Genomic DNA, 25,091 nt, shown 5'->3' with positions numbered 1-25,091 from the left:
AAAATTCTTTAAGGTTTAAGGTATGGTTCACATTAGTAGGGCTAAAAACATACTCAGCCCAAAATGTATTGGTTATACTACAGTTACAAAATGAGCAGCTGTTTCTTCAACAAAACCACAAAAAGAGAAAGTTTCATCAATATCAGAATATTTAGAAATGGATGAGTTAACAGGATAGATTTAATGAAGTATTTTATAATGTATTTCATATGTGAGTGACAGATTGATCCCGCCATCATGCCAGTAAAAACGTCATAAGGGAAGATAAGAAATGTCGCTGCAAGAGCCCGGAGGGTAAGTTATTTTGATTCAAGATTACCAGGGCATATGAAAAAAAAAAAAAAAAAAAACGTGTGTAGGGATAAATCATTTATAATAAACACTGCAATATTCCATATAAAAAGAAGAATTGTTCATTTTGATTTCATGGTGACTTTAACACAAGTGTAAAAACAGTCAAAAGTCATTCTCTCATACTTCCGTGAGAGTAAGAGGACAGGAAATCATGCGGTGAAAGGAAAGTGATCACAGCACAATGGAAAGCTCATGTAAATTATCATTTTCCTCCCCTCGGACTTGACTAACTAGCTATTATTGTTCACATGTGTGAGGGCAGAGAGCAAGAGAAGTTATTTTAGTTGCAAAACGGAATAAACTAAATCACCAATGCTCATCGAGAAAATTCAGAGAGGAGGATATACACAAATGAATATTTGTGTACACAGTGGCCCTAAAAAAGCATTTGGATAAATTGATGAATGTCATAAATGTCCATGTTAAAAATAGATTTGATGTGTTATTCCAATTCCCACTGCACTTTCCAAAGGGAGGTTAAAGTCAAATACAGCACAAAAGCAACAAGATTTCAGGCCTAAAAGCATTGCACAACATTAATTTCTGTGCCAATATAAACTTTTTCTTGCACCCTATGCCCCCCTCCCCCCTAAGACTGATATAAGATTGGCGTTTAAATGAAAATATGAGCTGCTCTTATCTGATGAGCCACACTCTATGAGATTCTTAATTACTAGTTGAGTCATGTTGATCTCAGCCTCATGATCCCACTGCATCTTTTACCACCCAGGCATACGGCAAGACCACACTCAGCCCAAACGCATCCTTCTTCTTTATTAAGATGGCATTCGCTGTTCCCACTATTAATAATTACAGGTTTAAAATATCATGTGTGGATTCGAATACATTGGTAACATGATGACACAGCAGGTCTTCTAAAAGGACTTGTCGAAAACATCTTTAGTGAATCACAGGACAGATCTTTTAAGCTTTTTTTTTTTAACCTGTAAAATGAGACAATATTTAACTTTTATTGAGAAAAGGAGCATCTTCTCAGAGAATAAGACCAACATTTGACCAATGGTTTAAAGAGTGAAAAGGATTCAAGGCCAGTTATTAAGTAACCAGGTTAATCTAATTTTCCTTTAAATTGACGCACTAAAAATAGCAGAGAAACTTCTAGGCACCGGCTTCACTTCGGTCGCACATTTTGAAAAGCACTTGATATTTTCATCAAAAAGATATTGTCAGCAAAACAGTTGTAATGTTTCAGTGTGGAAGTTAAATTAGATATTTAAGGTTTTATGTATTATGTTTTTTTTTTTGTGCTTTTTATGTATTGCTTCAAAATCCACAACCAAATATCCTTTGGTAAATGAAATAAAGACCAACTGAACAGAAACTGAACTTAGGTTCCTGCATCTTGATGTTTTAAGTATTGACTCCTTAATTCAACCTTTTAGACTTGGGTTGAACAACTCAAAGAAATCTTTAAGAAATCTGAACATATACTGACCTCTACAGGGCATTGCTAATGTTCCTGAATAAGAAAGCACTGCATGCTTTAGGGTGTCAAAAAAAAACAAAAAAAACAAACAAATATTTGTTCATAGGTTTATCAAATCACTTCTCACATCAAACACACACATTAACACAACCTGGCTTTAAATAAGATTACATGTTTCATTGCACATTATTTCAACAGACAAAATGATGTACAGTATTTCTGACTTATCACTCAGTCATCAGTCCACCAGTCTATCTTCCCTGATTCTGTTTTACAGAGAAATAATTTAATACAGACCAAGAGCAAGACTACAAAATAAGTCTAATGGGAGGTAAGGTATAAAAAGGGCATTAGACAATGTATGTTGTGTACTGAATTAGAGGTTGCACAAAACTGATAAATTTGTCCTAATGTTGTGCTCTACTCAAGTATATTATACTTCCAGTCAGGAGTGTTTTGTTTGGATCATTGCTTGATCTCCTGTTCATCAGTTTTGCTCTCCGTCTGGCCGTCTCTCCTGTTGGTCAGCTCTTTCAGTCCCTCCTGAAGCTGCTCAACAGCCTCTTCATCTCCTGCTGCACGTGCCAGAGCCAGGGCTTCCTCATACAGTTTACCAGACTCCTCAAACTCCCCTGGTTAACAAAAGACAAACAACAATGACAATTGTGTATCCCTGAGAATATCTTCTAGAATATTCTTTAATCTTTATATTATAATCATTCTATTCTAAACAGATGGGTTTTGAGTTTGGATTTAAAATGTGAGAGGGAATCAGTATTACGGAGGTCAGGTGGAAGCGAGTTCCAGAGTAACAAGTTCCCCATAGTAACAAGGCGGACACTGGGAACAGTGAAATGGATGGAAGAAGAGGATCTAAGAGTGCGAACGGGTGTGGGTATATGGAGAAGGTCAAAAAGATATGAAGGGGCGAGATTATGAATGACTTTAAAAGTGAGGAGAAGTATTTTATAGTTGATACGGTAAATGATGGGAAGCCAATGGAGCTGTTGTAAGATAGGAGTGATGTGATGAATATAGGGGGTACGGGTGATAATACGAGCAGCTGAATTTTGGACCAGTTGTAGGGTTTTATGCGGGAGGCCAAACAAAAGGGAATTGCAGTAATCTAAACGAGAAGTGACTAAACTATGAACAAGAATGGCAGTGGAGTGAGGCGTGAGGAAAGGACGCAGGCGGTTGATGTTTCGAAGGTGGTAGTAAGCAGACCGGGTAACATTATTTACATGAGACGTAAAAGAGAGGGTGCTATCGAATGTCAATGTCAATGTTTAACATTGATAATGATAAGAATATGTGTATATATACAGACCCTTTCCAAAAAATTAGAATATCATGGAAAAGTTTATTTATTTCCATAATTCCATTCAAAACGTTAAACTTCCATAGATTATAGATTCAGGGCCCACAACTTAAAGGATTTCAAGTATTTAGTTGTTTATTTGTACATCATTTGGGCTTCCAGCTCATAAAACCCACGAAAACAGGATTTAAAAAAATTGGGATATTACATGAAATCACACAGTAATTACACAGTGATACCAGGTTTTGGTTCTTTTGGCAGTGTGGGCAGGTGCAAATCCTGCTGGAAAATGAAGGAAGCATGAAGTGCTCTGAAAATGTCCTGGTAGACGGCTGCGTTGAGTGGACAGCACAGTGGACCAACACCAGCCGATGACATGGCTCCCCAAACCAACACAGACTGTGGAAACTTCACACTGGACTTCAAGCATCTTGGATTGTGTGCCTCTCCATTCTTCCTCCAGACTCGGGACCTTGGTTTCCAAATGAGATGCAAAATTTGCTCTCATCAGAAAAGAGGACTTTGGTCCACTGTGCTTTATTAAATCCAGAGTCAACGCAGCCGTCTACCAGGACATTTTCAGAGCACTTCATGCTTCCTTCAGCAGACAAGCTTTATGGAGATGCTGACTTCATTTTCCAGCAGGATTTGCACCTGCCCACACTGCCAAAAGAACCAAAACCTGGTTCAATGACCATGGTATCACTGTGTAATTACTGTGTGATTTCATGTAATATTCAAATTTTTTGAAATCCTGTTTTCGTGGGTTTTATGAGCTGGAAGCCCAAATTATGTACAAATAAACAACTAAATACTTTAAATCGTTTAAGTTGTGGGCCCTGAATCTATAATCTATGGAAGTTTAACGTTTTGAATGGAATTATGGAAATAAATAAACTTTTCCATGATATTCAAATTTTTTGGAAAGGGTCTGTATATATATCCTCCTTACCCTGAACTTTTGAATGGTAGTGTGTGTTTGTGTATATTAAAACGATTTAAATTTGTAAATGTCAGTGTAACTAAAGCGAGCAGTTGAACCTTTGTGCATGAGAATTCCTGCCATATTCCCAAGCAGAACATGTTGATCAGGGTGACCCGCCGCCTGTGCAAGCTCAACGGCCTTCTTTACATGAGCCAGCGCCTCATCGTGCTTCCCCTGCAGGTCCAAAACGGTCGCCAGATCACTCATCAGAACCAGGGTCTGAAACAGATTCATTACACAATACCATTTAATGGGACAAACACCTTCTTGCCACACAGACCATCAGAAGATCTTGTACGACTGGAAATATTTTGATTGAATAAATATACTACCAGTACATTTATACTTGCAAACCAGTGTAATGTCTTACAAAGGGAACGTCACCTGTGGGTGGGACTCTCCCTGCTCCTCCTGGCAGATCTGCAACGCATGCCGGTAATCCCTGCAAGACCCTGTGAAACGACGATTAGCTGCCAAATAACGTGCCCTCGCATCCAGACTGAGACCGAGCAGCAGCCTGGTGTCTTTGCGCTCCTCATCTAATTGAAACAAACATTTAGTAAGAGATCGAATAAAACACAAATAACCTGTTTGCACAGGAAGTCAACAGAACATACCTGACAGGCTTTCTGGAAGAAGGTCCTTCTGTTTCTCAATCTTGGCTTCTAAAGACTCAGTGCAGAACTGGAAGCCATGCTCCGCCAACTCGTTCCTGGAAACGAAAAGTACGAGTTACTGAACAGCGCAGAGGTTAACAGGTCAAATGAGTCAACTGTTTATCCCCCTTTTCACTCTTTCAGCAGAGGATCAGAACTCACTTGTTTTGAGTGGCATATATGCTGGCCAGCTTCAGCGACATCTCAATCACTGCATTGTCATCCTTTTGAGATAAAACAGGTACAGACGGTAAAAAAAACTGATCGCATTTCTCATTGTTTCTGATTTGTTTATAGGATAATTAGTCAACCAATGTTCAGAAATGAAGGAATCAGTGATGAGCATCGCATACAAAAGTAATTACACGCAAAAAAATATTCCAGCACTGAGAATAACTGTTTTTACCTGTGGCGTTCCCCCTGACAGCATGAAACTCATGGCTGCTTTAAACAGCTTCTCAGCCTGCAACAAAGAACAACAAACAGAGTCACATGCTGACGTTCACTACAGATGTACATACTAATGTAGAGCACCGTGTCAGTGGAGTAGGGCAGAGGGAAGATCTCCCTCAACCATACTCACATTATCCAGCTGACCTTGGACAAAGGCAAGATTTGCCATCTGTGAAGAGAGAGGAACATTAAGCTAAATGATGCTCTCATTTAATCTTCATTGTCATGTAATATATGTGATCCTGGACCGCAAAACCAGTCACAAGGGTCAATTTTTTTAACTTGAGATTTACACATCATCTGAAAGCTGAATAAATATATTCCATATGATGTATGGTCTGTTAGGATAGGACAATATTTGGCCGAGATACAACTATTTGAAAATCTGGAATCTGAGGGTGCAAAAAAAATTTGAAACATTGAGAAAATCGCCTTTAAAGTTGTCCATTTATGTTTGCGATTGTGCTGCATCAACTTACAAAAAAATATTTTTTAACATATTTACGGTAGGAAATTTACAAAATATCTTCATGGAACATGATCTTTACTTAATATCCTGATTTTTGCCATTAAAGAAATTCAATGTATTGTTGGCTATTGCCACAAATATACCTGTGCTACTTGTGACTGGTTTTGTGATCCAGGGTCACATATTGTTTAACAAGGAGAACTCTCGGAAAAAATGGACTGGGCTAGGTGAAAAAAGAAGGACAAGACAATGGACAAAAAAAAAAACATACCAGGCTGTATGTATATATAATGGCATCATTACTGTGCATCTGATGTGCCAGTCTGACAGCTTTGTGCAAGAAAACATTGGCTGCGTCCAGTTCCCCAGTCATCATGCTGTACTGTGAAGGAGGTTAAGTAACATTCAGTCTTATATCTCTTATATTATCTCAGAATTTTTTTTAATTTTTTTTATATTAAAGACAGAAATGCACGACAAGATTTTTGTTCCCCGTTTACAATCTACAGCCATGGCCAAAAGTTTTGGCAGTGACATAAATTTTGTGTTTTTCAAAGTTTGCTGCTTCAGTATTTGTAGATTATTTTTTACATGTTCCTATGGTATACTGGAAAACAGAGATAAATATTTCATACGATTTTAAAGGCTTTTATTGGCAAAAATATGCAATATATGTAAAGAGTCAATGTTTACATTGCTGACCCTTCTTCTTTATAGCCTCTGCAATGTGCTTCTGGGCCTTCTGGGCCAATTCCTGACCGATGGCAATCCATTCTTGCTTTGTTAATGATCTGAGTTTATCACACTTTGTGGGTTTCTGCTTGTCCACTCATCTTTCGAGGATTGACCACAGGTTCTCAATGGGATTAAGATCAGGGCATTTGCCTGGCCACGGATCAAAAATTTCAATGTAATGATCTCCGAGCCACTTCACTATCACTCTTGCCTTGTGACACAGTGCTCCATCATGCTGGAAAATGCACAGATCATCACAAAATTGCTCCTGGATCGTTGGCAGAAGTTGCTCTTGCAGGACATTTTGATACCGTTCTTTATTCCTGGTGTTGTTTTGGGGCAGAACTGTGAGAAAGCCCACTCCCCTGGATGAAAAGCAACTCCACATATGGCTGGTCTCAGGATGCTTCCCTGTTGGCACGACATGGTATCGTTCACCTTTTCTTTGCTGGACAATAGATTTTCCATATGTTCCAAACAGTTCAACAGAGAAAATAACTTTGCACCAGTCTTCTGCTGTCCAATCCGTGTACTTCCTTGAGGATTTCACTCTTTCCTTGATTTTTTTTCTTGGAGAGAAGTGGCTTCTTTGCTGCCCTCTTTGACACCAGGCCGTTGTCGAAAGTCTTGGCCTCACTGTGCTGCATATGCACTCTCAGTCTCGCACCCACACCTGCTGCCAATATTGAGCAGCTCTGCACTGGTGGTGAGACGATTCCTTCAACTCTTCGAGAGGAGACGGTCCTGCCGCTTGCTGGACGCTCTGGGATGTCCTGAAGACTTATTCACTACAGTTCAACCTCTCTCCTTGAAGTTCTTGATGATCTGGTAAATGGTTCTTTCAGGTGCGATATTCTTTGCATCAACTTCCTTGCATGCAAGACCATTTTGATGAAAAAGATGATGGCTGCACGCTTTTCTTTGGATGTAACCATTACTAACACAAGAACACAATGATTGGAAGCACTTCTTTCCTCCTTTTATAGCACTCAGTCTGTTCTTATAATCCAATCAGAATGATAGAGTGATTTTTACCAGACTATCACTCGGTCACACTTTCCCATTTAAAGATGATAATCAGTGAAATGATGTTAGCTATTGCTTTTTGCTAATTATTTAAAATGCTCAAGCAGCATGCTTTGCAAAACACAAAATGTGTCACTGCCAAAACTTTTGGTCATGACTTTAGACGAGGAAGCGCTAGTTGTTGAAAGTCAGAGTCGGTCTGCAGATTTCGGATGACAGATTTAGAAGTGTATCTATATAATAATAACATATTTACAAAGTGTTTAAAATCTGTTCCCTTTTAGAACTTCTTAGAAAGATTCTTAGAAAAAAACAGTGCCCATTACTGAAATGTCTTCTATTTTACATATTTCTTTTATTTAACACAAATTATTTAATCACAAATGACATTATCAGAATAACAAAGCAATCATTTGAACTGAAAAAAAATATATATCGTAGTATTTGCTTTGTTCCTCTGTTTTCACACAGACTACGCTATGAAGATCAAACTGTCTTGATGTGATACCTGTATGTCTGATAAGAGACAACTCAATAAAGCATCACAGTATACCTTGGCTTTCTTCAAGAGCAGAATAAGCTCATCCTCAAGTTTTTGTTCCTCAGTCCTCTCATCAGAGCTTCCAAAAAGTGAAAAGGCTGATGCAAAGGCAAATCAGAGTGTCAGATCATTTCAATCATTATACAGAGGTCATCCTGGGTCGAGGTGGTTTATACTTTACGTAAATATCATGAAACACTGTTATGATGACATCACGCATGTTACGTCATGTGTCAAATGCAGATGCTAATGTTTTCAATTCACACACAATCTGCATGTAAACTCACCCATGACTCCCCACGCAAGAGTCCACCTGCTGAACCCTGCCGTGTCTGAGTGACGCTTCTCTCTGGTGCATTGAGAAGAACTGACACACGGATGCCATGACCTTCTGTGCCAGCGGGTCGACAGCACAAACACCCCAGCCGACTCACGCAGCGATTTAATTCTTGCAAAAGATAAACTGGAACCGGATACATTTCTTGTACAGTCATTTACACAATGCTTCAAACGAGCTAATTGTGTAGCCAGCAGCCTACAGTAAGAGCGCAGCGCCATGTTTGTGTTTATGCAATGACGTCAGGCGTGGTGGTCACGTGACCCGCCCGTTTTATTCTCTGTTTTTTTTTTTTTTTTTTTATGAGTTGCGCACTGAATGTAGATTTTTTACACTATTATTATATATTTATTTATTACACTATTATCTTTAATGTCTGGCAGTTCAGATGGCATTCCTGTAAAATCAGTAGTTTGATTAAAAAATATTTGTACTATTTTTTAATAAATTTTGTCCATTTTCTAAAAATAAAATAGGTGTTTTGTTTTTTCCTCCAGAATATTATTTTAATTGGTAAAACCAAGGCAAGAACCAGTTGCTTAATTACATCATCCTGCAGGAAATTACTACATTTTTGGTTGTAAAACAACAGCACAAACATGGAATTGTTCATTAAAAAGAAAAGGAAATTCTGTCATCATTCATTTACTCACCCTCAAGTTATTTCAAACCTGAATGAATGTCTTTCTTCTTCTGCTGAACACAAATAAAAAATATTCTGAAGAATGTAGGTAACCAGACAATTGATCATGGACCTCATTGACTTCCATATATTAGGGAAAAAAAACTGGAAGTCATTGGGGTCCTATCAACTGTTTGCTGTTTGGTTACCGAAATTCTTCAAAATATCTTCCCTTGTGTTCAGCAGAAAGAAACTCACACAGGTTTGAAACAACTTGAGGATGAGTAAATTATGACAGAATTTTCATTTTTAACTGAACTATTCCTTTAAACATCTAAAACATCATCTTAAAAAAAAAAAAAAAAAGAAAGAAATAGCCAGGTCTACAGATGATATTCTATACCTAGTACTAAAATACAAGGAATAAAGCATACAAAAGACACATCAATTTATGATTTACTGTTCTATTTATTTATTTTACTAAAGCACAAATGAGGTTACAAAACAACACAATATCCTGTTATGACCCACTGGCCATTCGTTTTTTAACAGGAAAAAGAGGGAATGCTTTGTACTGATGTCTTTTCAGTTCTAGGTTAGCACACAGCGGGTCTCTGTATCACAGTTCATGCAATAATTTTAGGTTAAACGTATTCATTTGTAGACACAGAAGTGCACAGAAAGAGAGAGATAGGAAAGGCATAGGGTGATCCATATACACAGTCACTCACACGTAATATTCACATGAACAATAATAACTTCACAAAACAAAATTATACAAATCACCTCATATTTCAATCCTTCCTCTGAAAAAAAAAGCTTTAAATTAAGCTGTCTGTAAAGCCTTTATACATTTCATCTAAAAACGGGAACAAAGTTGCACATGTGAAATGTCCGTCTAAAAGCAAAACATAAATTTGTGTTCTTCACTTGAATAATAATAATGTAGGTTAGCATAGCCTTTATTCGAGAAATAAAGTGTATGGGTATGTAAGGCTTTCTACCCAAATCTCTTACAATCCACTGCAACAAATACAACATCTATCCATCAAAAAGATGAATGTGTAGTTTACAGAAACAGAACAAAATGCAAGCAAAGAGGAATGTCGATAGAGTGTAAATTACTTTAAAACCTATTTCAGTTTTCAAAATGAAGGAAATGTTTTCCCAAGTTAAAATGCTAACACACTCTTACATCAATGCGTTCATAAGAGACAAGAGAGGTATATTAAAGCCCATGGAAAATAAGCCCTATGTGCTTGAAACCAATCATAAAGTACATTAGATCATTTTTTGTCTCTTCTGAATGTAACAAGTCGTCTCTTTTCAAATAAGTCAGCACCTGATAATTCAGTATCTAAAACATTTTACTTAAAGGTGAATAAAAGCAATTTAGAGTCTTGAAAATGAGTAAAAACTCCCAAGCATCACACACTTATGAGTTAATTTACCAGGGAATTTATAGGCGTATATTGCAGACCTAACAACTGACCCGTTGGACTTGGACCAAGTGCCATCATCTAAGGATGTTATATTTGGCAAACAATATATATTTTTCATAAATCTGCACTGGCTTCATACAACAGGACTGAAACCTCATTAGTAACCAGCATTCAGAGGCACAAACTATTTACTGACCGCAACAAGTTCCTGTAAGGTCCAGCTTCAGACCCCCAGTCAAGAGCAGGTTATTGCACAAGATGAAAACAAAGTGTCACATACGGGCCTCTCTGGCTCTGGTATAATTTTACTGCACAATGTTGCTGATTGACAAAACTCAGTTTGAAAAGACTGTTACACATTTAGTGCCAGCGAGGTTTAAGATTCATTTCAACTATACAACGTGCAAACGAAGGGATAATAACCATTGACAAGTACTGTCACTATATTCCCCACTAAATCACACTCAAAAACACATTGATTTTTTTATGCATTATAGAATGCTGGTTTTCTAAACATTTTTATGCAGATGACCTAGGGCATTTCAAATCACTTTAAGTGAAATCACAAAAATGATGTGCAGTGATTGTCTACCCTGCATGTGTACATCTGATTGGTAGTATGGTTCTCTTGCAGCAAGGGTGCATACTAGGTGTGCAAAGAGCTGCCTAACCATGACCAGAAGGAAAATAACAGCACACATCAAACTTCAACTGCCACACAGAATGAAGGAAGACTGCTCACTCCTCACCAAACCTTGGAGTAACTGAGAAGGGTGGGTGTGTGTGTGTATGTGTGTGTGTGTGTGTGTGTGTGTGTGTGAATGTAACAGAGGACAAAGGCTCAAGCCCAGGCATAGCATGAACACCTCACTCCCGGCTCCCAAAGAGCTGAAGGAAAAAGAGGAATATGTAGACCACATCCATGTAGAGGCAGATGGCTCCAAACACATGCTCCTCTGGGTTCAGAGAGTACCGTCTGTTGCCAATCAGCAGCTGCATGTCGAACGCCAGGAACTAAAGCATAACAAAAGGAAGATTATTAGATCTTGTATGAAACACATAAACCTGACAATATTGCATAACCAAAGGGTACTAACCAGAGTGAAAACCAGAGCGCCAAATCCAGCATAAGCAGTATGCAACCAGGGTATCTAAAACAACAGACAGAGTAGACACTCTACGGTTGGACCGATATCAAAATGATGGCTTCAGTTATGATTTCAATATAATACGTTTTTAGTGACTATAGCCTCATTCAGAGTGTCAGTCCAGATCAGATTTTTATGCATTTCTGATTGGAACGCAATCCTATTTAGCAAGTGTGACCAGCAAAAAAAATCATTTTTACAAATCCGTTTTGAGCTATATTTATATGTGTTTTTTCTGGAAATACGTTTCAGTCTGACTGCTCTGGTCAGATTTTGCATTATGTCACTTTCTCATGCCAGGGAAAACGTAAACATCTGTATTGAACAGAAAACAGACAACATCTGTATTGCAAACCCCTCCACGCTGCTGTTGTTGTTTATGGCCTATACCTACCATACAGGACACACAAATCAGATCTGAACAGTTGCGACACACACTGTGGACAGTCAATAATTTAGATCAGATTCCAATCGGATACACAAATAATAGGATTCGGACTGACAGTGTGAACAAAGCTATTGGCACATCATAATAGTGACAGCTTCAAAGTAATCTATATCTATTTAGCAGCTTACATATCCAAATGGTGCAGTAAAGAACAGCAGAAGCCCGGTTATCATCAGCACCATCATGAGAGAGAAAAGTAATCCGTGACAGGTGGTGAAGTCAACCTAGATGACAGAAGACAATGCTCTATCAAATGACACATAAATGAAGCACTTGACAGAAGCTGTTTAAGATGAAATGAGCTCACCCTGGACTGGAAACAGAAGAGTGTGATGGCCAGACACACCAGTGCTGTGATGCCCACACTCAACATCACCACTTTGGTATTATGGTAGCTGTATATAGAAAGAGTGAAATTAGCGCTGCAAATTAGACACGCACATATTCTTGTACATCTATCTTTGAGAGGACATTCATTGTCACAATGCAATCTCTAGCTGTGAGTGTGTGTTAGAAATCAGGAATGGTGAGAGAACATTGTGCTTGGTATGTTTTTCGTCTTCAGCCGACAAAGTCTAAATCACATCTGGCTAGCACGCTTCTCGTAATGTTTACACAGTAGGTGGAGAGTAGGCGTCTTTTGTGGCTGTTCGAACACATTAGACCAACATGAGTGTCTACACTACGAAAGCAATCCGGTCTAATGCGTTTTTGACTACCTATGGCGGTGGTCTAAACTAGACAAGCTCAAAACGTTTTAGACCCAGTTTACACCAGTATTTAGCGTTGTTCACTTGAGATCGGATTGACAAAAACACATCTTAATAACAGGTGTAAACAGGGCCTAAGAAAGACAGTCCTCACAAAGATAGTTGTACAAGTACACACACACATATCTCAATACAGTTAACTATAGCAGTGGCAGTGTACAAGGCTACAATTGGGTTCATTTTGTCTCCTACTTTACTATTTAATGGAATGACCATAGTGACCTTAATGGTGTGTATAATAAGAGCAAGGACTCGAAACTTTCAAATTTTTAACATCCACTAACATTTTCTAGTCCAGAGATCTAAAAATAATTCATCTTAATAATTATAAAGAATATTTCACCTCTAACAGAGGTCCATTTTTTATATTAATATAATATAATATAATATAATAACATTTAGTCTTACCTGGCGAGCATGCCAGCCATATAGGACATTGCCAAAGTCTAAAAATATAAAACAAGAATATTCATCCTTTTCTTTTTAAATTTAAACGATAGTGAATACTTGTTTATAACATTTACTATCATTTAACTGGTGAACTAATGAGAACACCGAGATTACTTACAAAAATGGCTAGAAGGATCATATTGGTTGGGTATCTTCGTCTGCAGATGAAACACAAACACTGTTCAATAAGTGACGGATATCAAAGAACCTCAGAGTTCCTGATATCACACATCTCCTATGTAAGCCAGAAGGTGAACTCAAATACAAGAACAATGTATAACAAACAGTATCTGTTTACCGTGCATTTGTGCTGCACACAAGCATCAGGTATGTTCCCATGAAAGTCATGCTGGACAAAACATAGCAGTGTTACAAACATAATTCATATAAGTTCTAAAGCCTCTAAAGAGGAAAGAGCACAGTGTATAGTTCACTTACTATGAGGTCAGATAGAAAACCCGGTTATACTGTACAAACTTCCGGACTGGCTCACTGTGAAAGACAGGACAGTCTTCAGTGATAGTGCTTTCTTTTAAAAGTGGAATAAATGGATAAAATGTGTTGTGTGTATCAATTACCAAAATGTGAAGAGTGACACCACACTAAATGTGACCATGAGCTGAACCATGAGGATACAGAAGACCTGCAAAGAATATATATGCTTTTCATAACTAGAAGGTTCGTACGCTGCTGTTCAAACGTTTAGGGTCAGAACAATTCAAAACAAATTTTTTTTTAAGTATCCCATGCTCAACAAGGCTGCATTAGTTTGATCTAAAATACAGTAATATTTTGAAATATTACTACAACTATTTTTTTAAATTTTAAAGGGGTGGTTGATTATTATTTCATGTTTTTACATTTAGTTAGTGTGTAATGCTGCTGACTGAGCATAAACAACATCTGCAAAGTTACGAAGCTCAAAGTTCAAAGCAAAGGGAGATATTTTCTTTTACAGAAATCGCTTTTTAAGGACTACAACAAATGGCTGGTAGGGACTACAATGAGCTTCTTCAAGGGGTTAGTGACATCACTAACCCTAAAATTTACACATCGCAACAGATTGCGATATCTGAATGATTTGAATAAGCTACTTCAAAAAAGTTGCGAAAAGTCAAAGTTTTAGGTCGATGCATATAGCATAGAATAGACTAGGCAAGCAATTGTTACTAACATGTGACTTGCTTTAAGTAAAAAGAGTTATTAAGCGCAATAAACTGCAGAAAACAACTCAACTGTATAGCAAATATAGTATGATATATAGTATAGTATAGTATTTGCTGTAGAAGCAAATATATACAAATATGCTGCTATGAATAAAATGCATTTTGTTTGTTGTGAGACCAGTATAAATGTTGGCAGGCTGAGTAAAAATCTCAAATAACAGCCTCATGAGACCTAATTAACCTGAACATCTTTTTAATTATAAATGAGCAACAAACACATTAAAAGATATAGACTGCTTACTTGCATCCAACCCAATTCATATCTGTTAATAATGTTTGAACTGTCAAGCAGACTGCAAATAGAAAAACAATTAAATGAGAACTTTCACACCTTCCTGATGAACATGCGGCGGACATTCTTGTCCTCCCAGGTGCTTCCACTCAGGCCATCGAAGCTGCTGCTGGAGCTCGGATCAGAGAAGGGTGAGGACATGTCTGCAGCATAAGCGTTGGAATATCCTGGACCTAAAGAGACATTTTGCACTATTAAAAACGTTCAGAGAAGAAAGACATCATTTTATCCTCAGACTTTTTTTACAGTAAAGATAAGGTCCCTTGCATATAAACATTTGTGCATGCATATCCAAAATTGCTGTAATAAAATGTCACATACTAGGGCCGGGATGCACATAAGCCCAGCTGGGGTGCATGGGCATGGTTGGTGGTGGCATTGGGGGCAGCTGGGAAGCGTAAGTGAAGCTATCAGCTCCTTGTTCTTTATCTCCTGCTGTAGCTTCAGCATAGCTGGGTGGAGCTGCTGGCAGACTCATGGTCTACTGTAAAACAATAACATTCAAAAAAATCATCTGAGAATGGAATCAAGAACAAGTAGATCTGTTATTCCAGCACCCTGGCTAGCATTAATATTTCATGCCACAAAGCCAATGGAACTTTGCAACTCTTCACCACATGAATTCCTTATGAACCTAAAACTTGGATCCTTTCCTATTTTAAGCCAATGGCAGACAAAAAGGTTAACCTTTTTTTTTTTTTATTAAATAAATGTGCTATATTTTAGTTCAATCATGGATTTTTTATTTAATATTTTGTATTTTAGGGGATTTTATGATAAAAAAAAATTTTAAGTTATAGAAATTTAAGTTTATTGTTATGAAAAAATTCAAAAAAATACTATTTACATTTTTTATATGATTTTCCAAAACATGCTTTACTCTAAACCTGCGAAAAATCTTTTGTTTGGGCCGCAGTACCAAACATTTCCACTAGATGAAATTTGTTTCCCATTCATTTCCAATGCTGTAATTTTTGATTGTGAGAAGCACAAGAGCAATATTTTTTTCAGACCATTTAACCTTTTCGAATCATTACATGATTCTTTTTTTCCTTTTCTTTTTTTCACATAGCAAGTGCCAAAACCTTTATCAAGTTTTGAACCATTCCGTTAATTAAAAAAAAATAATTATAATCAGGAAAAAAGACTGAAGAACACCAGAGGGAGAACAGCTTAATAATATTCCCTTTTAACTGGGCACAGATTATAATGTATAATGTTTATAAATTAACCACGTGAAGCCTGACATACCATATGAATTAATAGTTAATGAATTAAATAAAATCATATATTTTTTAAATGTGTCATACTATTTCTCCAAATAATACGTCTTAGTAAGATGATATTTAAATGCTTAGTTTTATGATCAAGACTGTAGTTTTATTTTGGGGGACAAAAGTTATAATGCAGTGCAGTACAATGATAATTGAGAGAAATAAACGTTCCAAAGATGCCTATCACACTTGATACGTATACATATGTATATATGTGGATAGCTAAGTAAACATGGTTGCTACAGTCTAGTAAAAGTTAATTTTGATATATTACACATATATTCATATATGATATATTACACATATATTACACATATATACATACACACACACACACACACACACACACACACACATATATATATATATATATATATATATATGTATATAAGAGGACAGAAGGCATGTAGAGCAATTGTGTACAACAGGTTTTCTTCAGCGAAGTTGTTATCATACTGTACAGTTAGCCTATACAGTTATTATAAGTAGTAGGCTAAAGAGAACATCAATTTGATCTGGCTAGTGGATGTAGAGCTATCAAACACAAAGCACAACAGTCTTTTATTCTAAATTATTAGTCTTAACGAGGGGAGTACTGTTATGCTGTTATATATATACTAAAATAATTTGCAACAGGACTTATATAAAGGTTGACAGCGCTTAGCTTAGCTAGCACCTCGGTGACACTTTTCAAGCCCATTCTATCGTGCAGGAGGCGACAAATGCTTTGCGCATATAAGAATAACGTTGTTAGAACCTACATCAAAATGTAGGCTCTAACAAATTAATTCTAGAGTAAGCTTTGTATTTTAACTTACCTTACTGTAACTGCTAATGTGACACTCGAGATCCAAGTAAAAACAATGAACTCAATCGTTCAATGACGTACTTCCGGTGTTTCCGGACATGACAAACGCGAACCGTTGGCAACCTGGAAAACGTGAAGCGATGTTGGTAGAATTTCTTTATGTTTTTTACAGTGAAAACATGTCCTGTTGGATCTCAATGCAAGTTGAAAAAAATAACTCACATTTAGAACACACATTGATCACACATATATTTTTTATAGAATCAGAAAGAGCTTTATTGGCATATGTTGCATACACATATGTTGTGTTTGTTTTGGTGACAAAGCAGCTTCCAGTACACAGAGACAACTACAACAAGTATACAGATAGTAAAATAGAAAATAAAGATGTGAATAATAGACAAAACATATAGACAATTATTATTTTTTTATTATCCATAAATGTAAATTCACAGGAAAGTATGGAAGCTTGTTTCCGCCACTGAATAATAAATAAATAATAATAATTGCGACTTTTTATCTCACAATTCTGACTTTTTTTCTCACAATTGCGATATATCAAGTTAGAATTGTGACTTTTTTCTATTCTTGACTGATATGAAGTCAGAATTGTGAGAAATTAAGTCGCAATTCTGAGAAATAAAGTCGCAATTGCGAGATATAAAGTCGCAATTCTGAGAAATAAAGTCGCAATTGCGAGATATAAAGTAGCAATTCTGAGAAATAAAGTCGCAATTGGGAGATATAAAGTCAGAATTGCATGATATAAAGTCGCAATTGCGTGTTAAAAAGTCAGAATTGTGAGATATAAACTATTCTGAGGTAAAAAAAGAGAAAAAAAGTCCGTCTTTTTTTCCCTTAGAATTGGACTTTATATCTCACAATTGTGAGTTTATATCTCACAATTCTGAGAAAAGATGTCAGAATTGCGAGAAACTCGCAATTATGTGTTATAAAGTCAGAATTGCGTGATATTAAGTCGCAATTGCGAGAAAAAAAGTCTGAATTCTGACTTTATAAGACGCAATTGCGACTTTATTTCACGCAATTCTGAGAAATAAAGTCGCAATTATCTTTTAAAATGTTTTATTTTGTGGCGGAAACAAGCTTCCATAGAAAAGAAACAATGCCTCTTATTTCTTTTTTAAATACATTACATTGAATTAATCTAGCACTAAAACAAAGTCTACTCAGTGTAGAGACATGTCACCATAGCAAAAGCCTCTTTAACTAGTGAGTTGCCATATTATTTCACTCTATTAGTGAGGACATGGGTTAGTCATAATTTAGATTTTTTTTAATCTCATAATTTAGATTTGCTATGACAAATTTCTTTTTATCTCATAATTACGACTTTTTATTTTTAATTATGACTTGATTTTTTTTCTTATGTGGCGGGAAGGGCCTTCCATACATTTGGCCCTCACAAGTATAGCCAAGCCGTACACACAAAATATAAATGTATTAATAGTGTATATATATAGTAGAAAAGACAAGTAGGTATGAATTCTTTATATATTTTTTTTCTGTAACGTTTTGTCAAATATTTTTTTTCTCTCTGAATAAAGATTGTTGTACATTTATTAATCTGAATTAGATTACAAAGGTACAGATGCATATTTCAAGTAGGTAGACACAGAAACGTAGATCCTCTGCTCTTGAGAAAACTGTACAAAGTCAGAAACCAAAGAAAATACACAAGCCAAATCAATTAATGTACGCTTTTTTAATTAGACATCTTTATGGCAAATACAGCTCTAAACAATAATTGATACAATAAAAAAAAACCTCATGAAGAGTCCTTGAAGTTTACTTTATCGTTCATATTAGTCTCTGTCCTGTAGACCTGCCCTCCACTAGTTTAAAAAAAAAAACAAATTTAAGTGCACAACCATGGTTTTTAATAGGTTTTTCAAAAGTAAAGTCCAAATAGTGTGATGCATGTTAACACACAAAAAAGAAAACATGACTGAATTCCCCTTGCAAGCCCAGTAACTGACTCAGGTCTAACAAGCATGCTTGTATTTTTCCTGGAGAGCAAAAGTCTGGTTGGCAGAGATGTTGGAAGTTCGAACCGTCATCTATGTGATGGGGAGGCGCTCTACTGGCTATAAATCATGCATCTGTTTATCGATTTTTGATTTCAGATGTTCCTTGTAAGCCAGAATGTCCCTGCTCCATTTTGTGATGGTCTGCTTTTCACAAACCCAGATCTCCTGAGCCACCTGCAAGGAAACAAAACAATATTATTAAAATGTAATCAAATCAACTGCATTAGCTTGACAAAGAAAACATTAATGACATGTACAACAAGATGGGCAAAAACCTAACTAAAAGCTTCACATTACCTGCTGAATAAGCCTGAAGTCGTGGCTAACCAGCATCATTCCACCCTCGAATTCGTTGATCGCCTCAGCCAGAGCATCAATGGTTTCAATGTCAAGGTGATTGGTCGGCTCATCAAGAAAGAGCATGTGGGGAGTCTGCCAAGCCAGCCAGGCAAAGCAGACACGACACTTCTGCCCATCAGACAGATTCCTAATGGGGCTCACCTAGTTTAATAAAATAAATAAATAAATAAATAAATGAATGAATAAATAAATAAATAAATAAACAAATAAATGTCTGGGCTTCACAGATTAAAAATCAAAGTCAGTCCAAAAAAAAAACACCTACTTGCTGTTTGCCAGTGAGTCCATAGCGGCCAATGATTTTCCTCATCTCTTCCTTCTCCTTAATCTCAGGGTAACACTTCATCATGTATTCCAGAGGTGAAAGGTCAAGTTCCAATTGCTCTGTTAGATGCTATAGAAAAAAAAAAAAAAATCCCGCAAGTTAAATACTATTAAAAATCAGTCTAAGTGCCACAGACCTAATTATGTGGCAGATTCTAATAATAATAATAATAATAAATTAAAAACTTTAGTTTTCACATATACATACAAAAACAAAACTGCATCTGGGTTGCGCTGACAGATCAGCTAAACGCTTCGGTCTAGTTTTTGTCAAAGCTCTATCCACAACAAGAACAAACTGCTTGATGGAAGAGCTACAATTCGGCCTTTTGTTTACATCATGTCATCAGAAACAACCCATAGTAAAAAAATTATAATAATCTATATATATCAACATCTTCACTATTTTTATCATCATCATCATCATCATCATCATCAACCATTATTATATAAAAATGTCATGACAAATTGTCTGAACAGACCTGATGATATCGCCCAATCTTCACATGGGAGTGTTTTCTAATCATACCGTCTGAAGGCAGGAGCTGAAAGAAGAGATGATGCCTTACAAACCACGATACTAAAGATTCCAAACCACATAAAATGCATGCAACCCTTGGTATGATTTTAGGTTTATACATTTAAGTTAAAACATTCCTTACCTCTCCAGCAAGGAGCTTCAGCAAAGTAGATTTGCCAGCCCCATTGGGCCCTACAAGGGCCACCCGTGTGTCCAAGTCAATTCCAAACTCCAGGTTATTATAAATATGTGGCTATATAACACAAAAGGAGACATGCGAGAACCTCAATCCAGAGAAGGATGCAACAACAGAAATGTGTGTAAAATGTGTTATTGAAGATTAGATGGTTCCGCGTACCGTATTATCCGAATACCTGAAGCTGACATTCTGAACCATAATGACAGGAGGGGGGATCTTCCCACAGGGAGGAAAATAAAATGACAGGGTCTGAAGAAAAAGAAAAAAAGAAAAAGTAATTTCTACTACTGACTAAAAGGATTAAAAAGGCAAATTACTGATCAAGACTCTTTTCTCACCTTGTCATTCACAACACGCTCAGTAAGACCAGAGGCGACCATCTTCTGTAGTGTCTTCTCTTTACTCTGAGCTTGTCTGGCCAGCTTGGCAGATCCGTGACCAAACCGAGCAATGTAGTTCTGCGGATCAACAGGAAACCATTTAAATAACCACATCAATTACAAGCTGAGCAATTAGAAAAGGGCATAGAAGATTTGAATATTTACAAAAGGTACATATAGAGATCGTTTACCTTCATGTGTGTTATCTGGTCCTGCTCCCAGTTAAACCGCTTCATCTGATTCTCCTCCAGTTCCTCTCTGGTCTTTATATACTGGTCATAATTACCCTTTACACAAGAGGATGAATGACAAAATAAATGAAATTGCACATTTGCAATTACAGGAAATCAGCTTTACGGGGGAAAGAATTAGTCTTTACCGTGTAATATTTAAGCTTGCGCTGGTGCAGGTGAATAATGTTGGTACAAACGCCATTGAGGAAGTCCTGGGAATGGGATATTAAAACCAGAATTCTTTTAAACCTGTCAGGGGAAAAAGAAACAAACTTGATCATACGGCTTTCAGCATGGTGTTTGCAACAATAACAGAATGCATTTCATAACGTAACGGTTACACTTTATGTTTACTTTACAAGGTGTCCATTACAGTGCACTTAAACAGTTAAGCAATGAGTTTCATTAGCTAACATGAATTTACTTTAGATTTTAACTATGCATAATTTGTTATTACTACAGCAAGTAAATGTAACGTGTATCAAGGACACAGTAAAAATAAAGTGCTACCATAACATCTTCAAAAACAAAACTGCATCTGGGTTGCGCTGACAGATCAGCTAAACGCTTCGGTCTAGTTTTTGTCAAAGCTCTATCCACAACAAGAACAAACTGCTTGATGGAAGAGCTACAATTCGGCCTTTTGTTTACATCATGTCATCAGAAACAACCCATAGTAAAAAAACAAAAACATTTGATTTAATATTCTGTCATAGACTTGTTTTAAAAAATAAAGACTTACTGGCTGAGCTCTTCCTCCAGCCACACACATGCATCCAAGTCCAGGTGGTTTGTTGGCTCATCCAACAGCAACATGAAAGGCTTGAGGAACAGTGCCCTGAAGATAAAAAAAAAAAAAAAACATGAATGAACCAAGACTTCGAAGATTGTTGAAAGATATGCAAATGCATTCGTTGAAAGATCTAAAGGGATCAGAAAATTCGCTTCGGACAGTTTTTGTCATCGCACAGTTAGCACAAAGCAACTGCGCTATCATTCGGCCTTTTATTACATCATCTCCCAGGAGCTTTGAGCTTCTGAAAGAGATTCTGAAGACTCACCGAGCAAGAGCAACACGCATCCTCCAGCCACCGCTGAAGTCTTTGAGTTTCTTCTGCTGCATGGCAGCAGTGAAGCCCAGACCGTGGAGGATCCGCGAGGCCCTCATCTCCGCTTTATCAGCATCCAGTTCCTCCAAACGCTCATACAGCTCCATCAGCTTCTCACATTCAGCTAAAATTTGACAAATTTAATGTTAAATTAAATTCACAAACATTCAAATAAGCATAATAAACACATACGTGTTCCTCAAGGAGATTCCTTAAACACAGTGCAGAGTTAAGAAGTCTTCTCCAACTGAGATATTCAATATACCACGCCTAGGAAAGGAAGCTGTTACAAAAACAGTTCCTATGAAAACGTGGAAAGTTGTATTGACCAATTAACAGATCATTTGAAAAATTTTCACTATATATACACACATTACACATTTACCCTCATTGGTTCTCACACATATTGGGATCAAACAATTGATGTTGAAAAAAGTTGATGGTTTTGAACAAGTAAATGCCAGTTTTCATTTCCAGGCCAACTATTCCTTTCAAACTACTCCGTGTGCATTTGATCAGTTGTTGAAACTCACAGTCCTCATGAGCTAGTCGTTCAGCCTCTCTCTCCAGCTGGATCCTCGCCTCATCTACCTCCATCACACACTCCAGAGCGGTCTTCTCACTTGGTGCCATCTCACGGGTCAGGTGGTAAATATCTATGTGCTCTGGAATCGGCACCTCCCTGTGACCAATTGCTGACAGCAGCATTGATTTACCTACACAAAAGTTTAAATGCAAATCAGTTATTTATGAGCATGTAAACTGAAATCACTTCTAAAGCCAACAAGTGGAGATTTATTAGACCAACATGAACAGATTCTACACTTACCAGTTCCATTGAGTCCGATAAGGCCATATCGACGGCCAGAGTTGAGCTCCAAACTAGTGTCACTGAGCAGCTCCTGTCCGTGAAACGTGAGAGACAAGCTGCTGATGTGCACATCAGTGCTGTTGGGATGAGATGCCAACACACCAGTCACTGCACGGGCCTCAGTTTTCTTCAGCTCAAACTCATCCAGCTCCTTCGTCAAACTGGCAACCCCTAAGATAAAGAGAGAAAAAGAAGATGATTCAAATAGACTTCAAGGAGGAAGATAAAAAAAGTAGTTTTGAAACACTTGGTGAGCCAATAGGTGGGGGGAAACTCAGATTTACAAAAGTTTAAAGGCATGGTTACACAAACACAAATGTTCATCAGTTCAAATCAGTGTGTAAAAAACAGCAGAACAAAAATGCAAAGTCACCCTCTTATCACATAGGTGGCAATTATAGAAAAGCAGCCGGTGGAAAATTCCCAATGGCATGGGTTATTAATTCAATGGGATTTTGCCTGCAAAAATTCTCTCAATAACAGTAAATGTGACTGAATTAAGCCAAGCATTATTAATAGTTTTCAAATGCCCATTCTTTAAGGTTTATCAAATAACACCAAATTCAAGAGTACAGAGACGATTACACCAAATATTCATCTTGGTGTGAACAGGCCTTAGAGCGGTCTTTTAATGGCTCCTCTTACCATTGAACTCAGCTGCTCCGTTCTGCTGGTCCTCTGGTTTCTCTTCATCACCATCCACTCCATCCTCGGGTTTCTTTGTACGTTGGCGAGCTTTGGCTGCTTCTTTTTTCTTTGCCGCCTTCTTTTTTGCTAAATCGGATGGCATTTTAGCTGCAGATCAGAGGAACAGAGCACTTCTGAAAATCTGAGGGAGAGATACAAAAAGATTAGTTGGAGGTTAAGATGCTCTACTAGGACTAAAGAAGAAAAGAAAAAAAAAACATTACAAAGTACACACTGTTCCCAAACGACTTCCGGTTCAATCGACACTCGATTAGTCACTTACGCAGATTTTGTGCTTAAGGTCTCTTTTCTCATTTGTATTCTGATGACATTGAACATATTGTTAATACATTTTGTATACAAAGTTGTATATATATATATCATAAACATGTATTCTCTATGTTTTGCAAGAAAAATTAAAAGGTCTTGTTTTAGCAAACCAAGCTTCAGGCAGCAGAGGGCAGTGGTTCGGCTCGGCTCACGTGGAGTACAGTCGGCCAGTACTTTTCCCTGACGCAGTCTAGGCGTATTACGGCAATGATAAAGTGATACCGGCAAAGAAAATAACCTATTACACGAACGATATCGTGAGGAGTTCGGAAAGCACAAATGACCGATGATATAGCGACATACCATCGCTGCTGCTCTCAAGAGGAAAAAAGGTGTCGGTTAACTCTAAAGGCCCAACCAATGTGCCACTTCACCAACCATGCTAACTATAGCCATAACGGTGTATCCCAGATCACGAGAAATTTTTACTCCCTGGACATAAAACAACTGCAGTTTACATTAAAAAAAAATGCAATAACATTTGTAAAAGAGGTATCAACCGATAAACAATGTTAAATTGGTTGAGGGGCGCACGCGACTCTCTTGTCCCCACGAGCTAGCCGGCGAGCTAACAGCCGGTAAAACTAGCCTGTTAATCCGAAAGATGTCCGGACAACAAAACTAAATTAGTAAATGAGGTATGATTTTTTTTTTTGTAGACATCGATCATCACAGAGATAGATGACTATCACGAGTAAATAACGAGCTTTTGTTGAATTAGGCCGTAATCTTACCTAGATCTATTCCTGACGAAGCGCTACTAGCAGCACCGGAGAAGCGGTCTCATCTCATGGCCCGCGCTACAAGCTGTGTGAGGCGCGTGTCACCAATACCGGCACGGCAGCCAATCAGATGCCGATGCATAATAAATCTCCACCCACTCCTTTGCATAACAGCAAAGCCGCTCTCTGTTAGCAGTTTTCTTGTAGAATCACTCGTAATCTCTGGGCCTGTCTTGTTTCCCGGTTGAGTCACACAAAATGACATAAAATTAGTAATGTTCAAATAGCAGTTAATGTGAATCATACAGTCCGGACAATTACAAGGTTATGCTATTTGCTCATGATTTATTGTTCCTTTTTTTCTTAGAGGAAAAGATAATTCTGTCAGTATTTAGGCTACTCACTCTCATATTTTCCCAATCCCCCTTTACTACATCTGTGGAACAAAAATCATTCAGACTCGTTTTATGAATTGGACCAACTTTTCAACTAAAAGAAAGA

General features: G+C 37.3%; 3 protein-coding genes across 5 annotated transcripts; all 3 read right to left on the bottom strand.

The window, feature by feature from the left end:
- Positions 1–1,902: 1,902 nt before the first annotated feature.
- On the bottom strand, positions 1,903–8,630 carry ttc19 (tetratricopeptide repeat domain 19). Of its 2 annotated transcripts, none has more exons than XM_084412589.1 (10): positions 8,275–8,630; positions 8,000–8,085; positions 5,957–6,067; positions 5,347–5,385; positions 5,170–5,226; positions 4,926–4,987; positions 4,725–4,819; positions 4,492–4,646; positions 4,164–4,326; positions 1,903–2,433 (listed from the first exon to the last, which is right to left on the bottom strand). In XM_084412589.1, exons 1-10 carry the CDS (start codon positions 8,543–8,545, stop codon positions 2,267–2,269), a joined length of 1,206 nt encoding a protein of 401 aa, XP_084268715.1. In that variant the 5' UTR covers positions 8,546–8,630; the 3' UTR covers positions 1,903–2,266. The 2 variants fall into 2 exon arrangements, with proteins under 2 accessions (XP_084268715.1, XP_084268716.1); XM_084412590.1 differs by having other exon boundaries at positions 5,957–6,062; positions 8,275–8,572.
- A 764-nt stretch (positions 8,631–9,394) lies between these two features.
- On the bottom strand, positions 9,395–16,936 carry faim2a (Fas apoptotic inhibitory molecule 2a). Of its 2 annotated transcripts, none has more exons than XM_084410585.1 (12): positions 16,815–16,936; positions 15,044–15,206; positions 14,762–14,895; positions 13,783–13,847; positions 13,643–13,696; positions 13,503–13,553; positions 13,323–13,362; positions 13,163–13,200; positions 12,292–12,379; positions 12,113–12,208; positions 11,486–11,539; positions 9,395–11,402 (listed from the first exon to the last, which is right to left on the bottom strand). In XM_084410585.1, the coding sequence occupies exons 2-12, from the start codon at positions 15,198–15,200 to the stop codon at positions 11,256–11,258; spliced, it is 924 nt and encodes a 307-aa protein (XP_084266711.1). In that variant the 5' UTR covers positions 15,201–15,206; positions 16,815–16,936; the 3' UTR covers positions 9,395–11,255. The 2 variants fall into 2 exon arrangements, with proteins under 2 accessions (XP_084266711.1, XP_084266712.1); XM_084410586.1 differs by having other exon boundaries at positions 15,044–15,203; positions 16,815–16,897.
- A 1,575-nt stretch (positions 16,937–18,511) lies between these two features.
- Positions 18,512–24,797, bottom strand: abcf2a (ATP-binding cassette, sub-family F (GCN20), member 2a). Its single transcript, XM_084411206.1, has 15 exons — positions 24,603–24,797; positions 23,497–23,680; positions 22,810–23,022; positions 22,514–22,696; positions 21,933–22,104; positions 21,614–21,709; positions 21,018–21,120; positions 20,830–20,925; positions 20,597–20,716; positions 20,418–20,507; positions 20,202–20,312; positions 20,022–20,084; positions 19,481–19,609; positions 19,153–19,356; positions 18,512–19,029 (listed from the first exon to the last, which is right to left on the bottom strand). The coding sequence occupies exons 2-15, from the start codon at positions 23,639–23,641 to the stop codon at positions 18,913–18,915; spliced, it is 1,842 nt and encodes a 613-aa protein (XP_084267332.1). The 5' UTR covers positions 23,642–23,680; positions 24,603–24,797; the 3' UTR covers positions 18,512–18,912.
- Positions 24,798–25,091: the final 294 nt, after the last annotated feature.

This window comes from Rutilus rutilus (assembly GCF_951802725.1).
Source record: "Rutilus rutilus genome assembly, chromosome: 6".
NCBI lineage: Eukaryota > Metazoa > Chordata > Actinopteri > Cypriniformes > Leuciscidae > Rutilus > Rutilus rutilus.
Note: the sequence above shows the minus strand (reverse complement) of the source record. Positions and strands in the feature narration are given on the sequence as shown.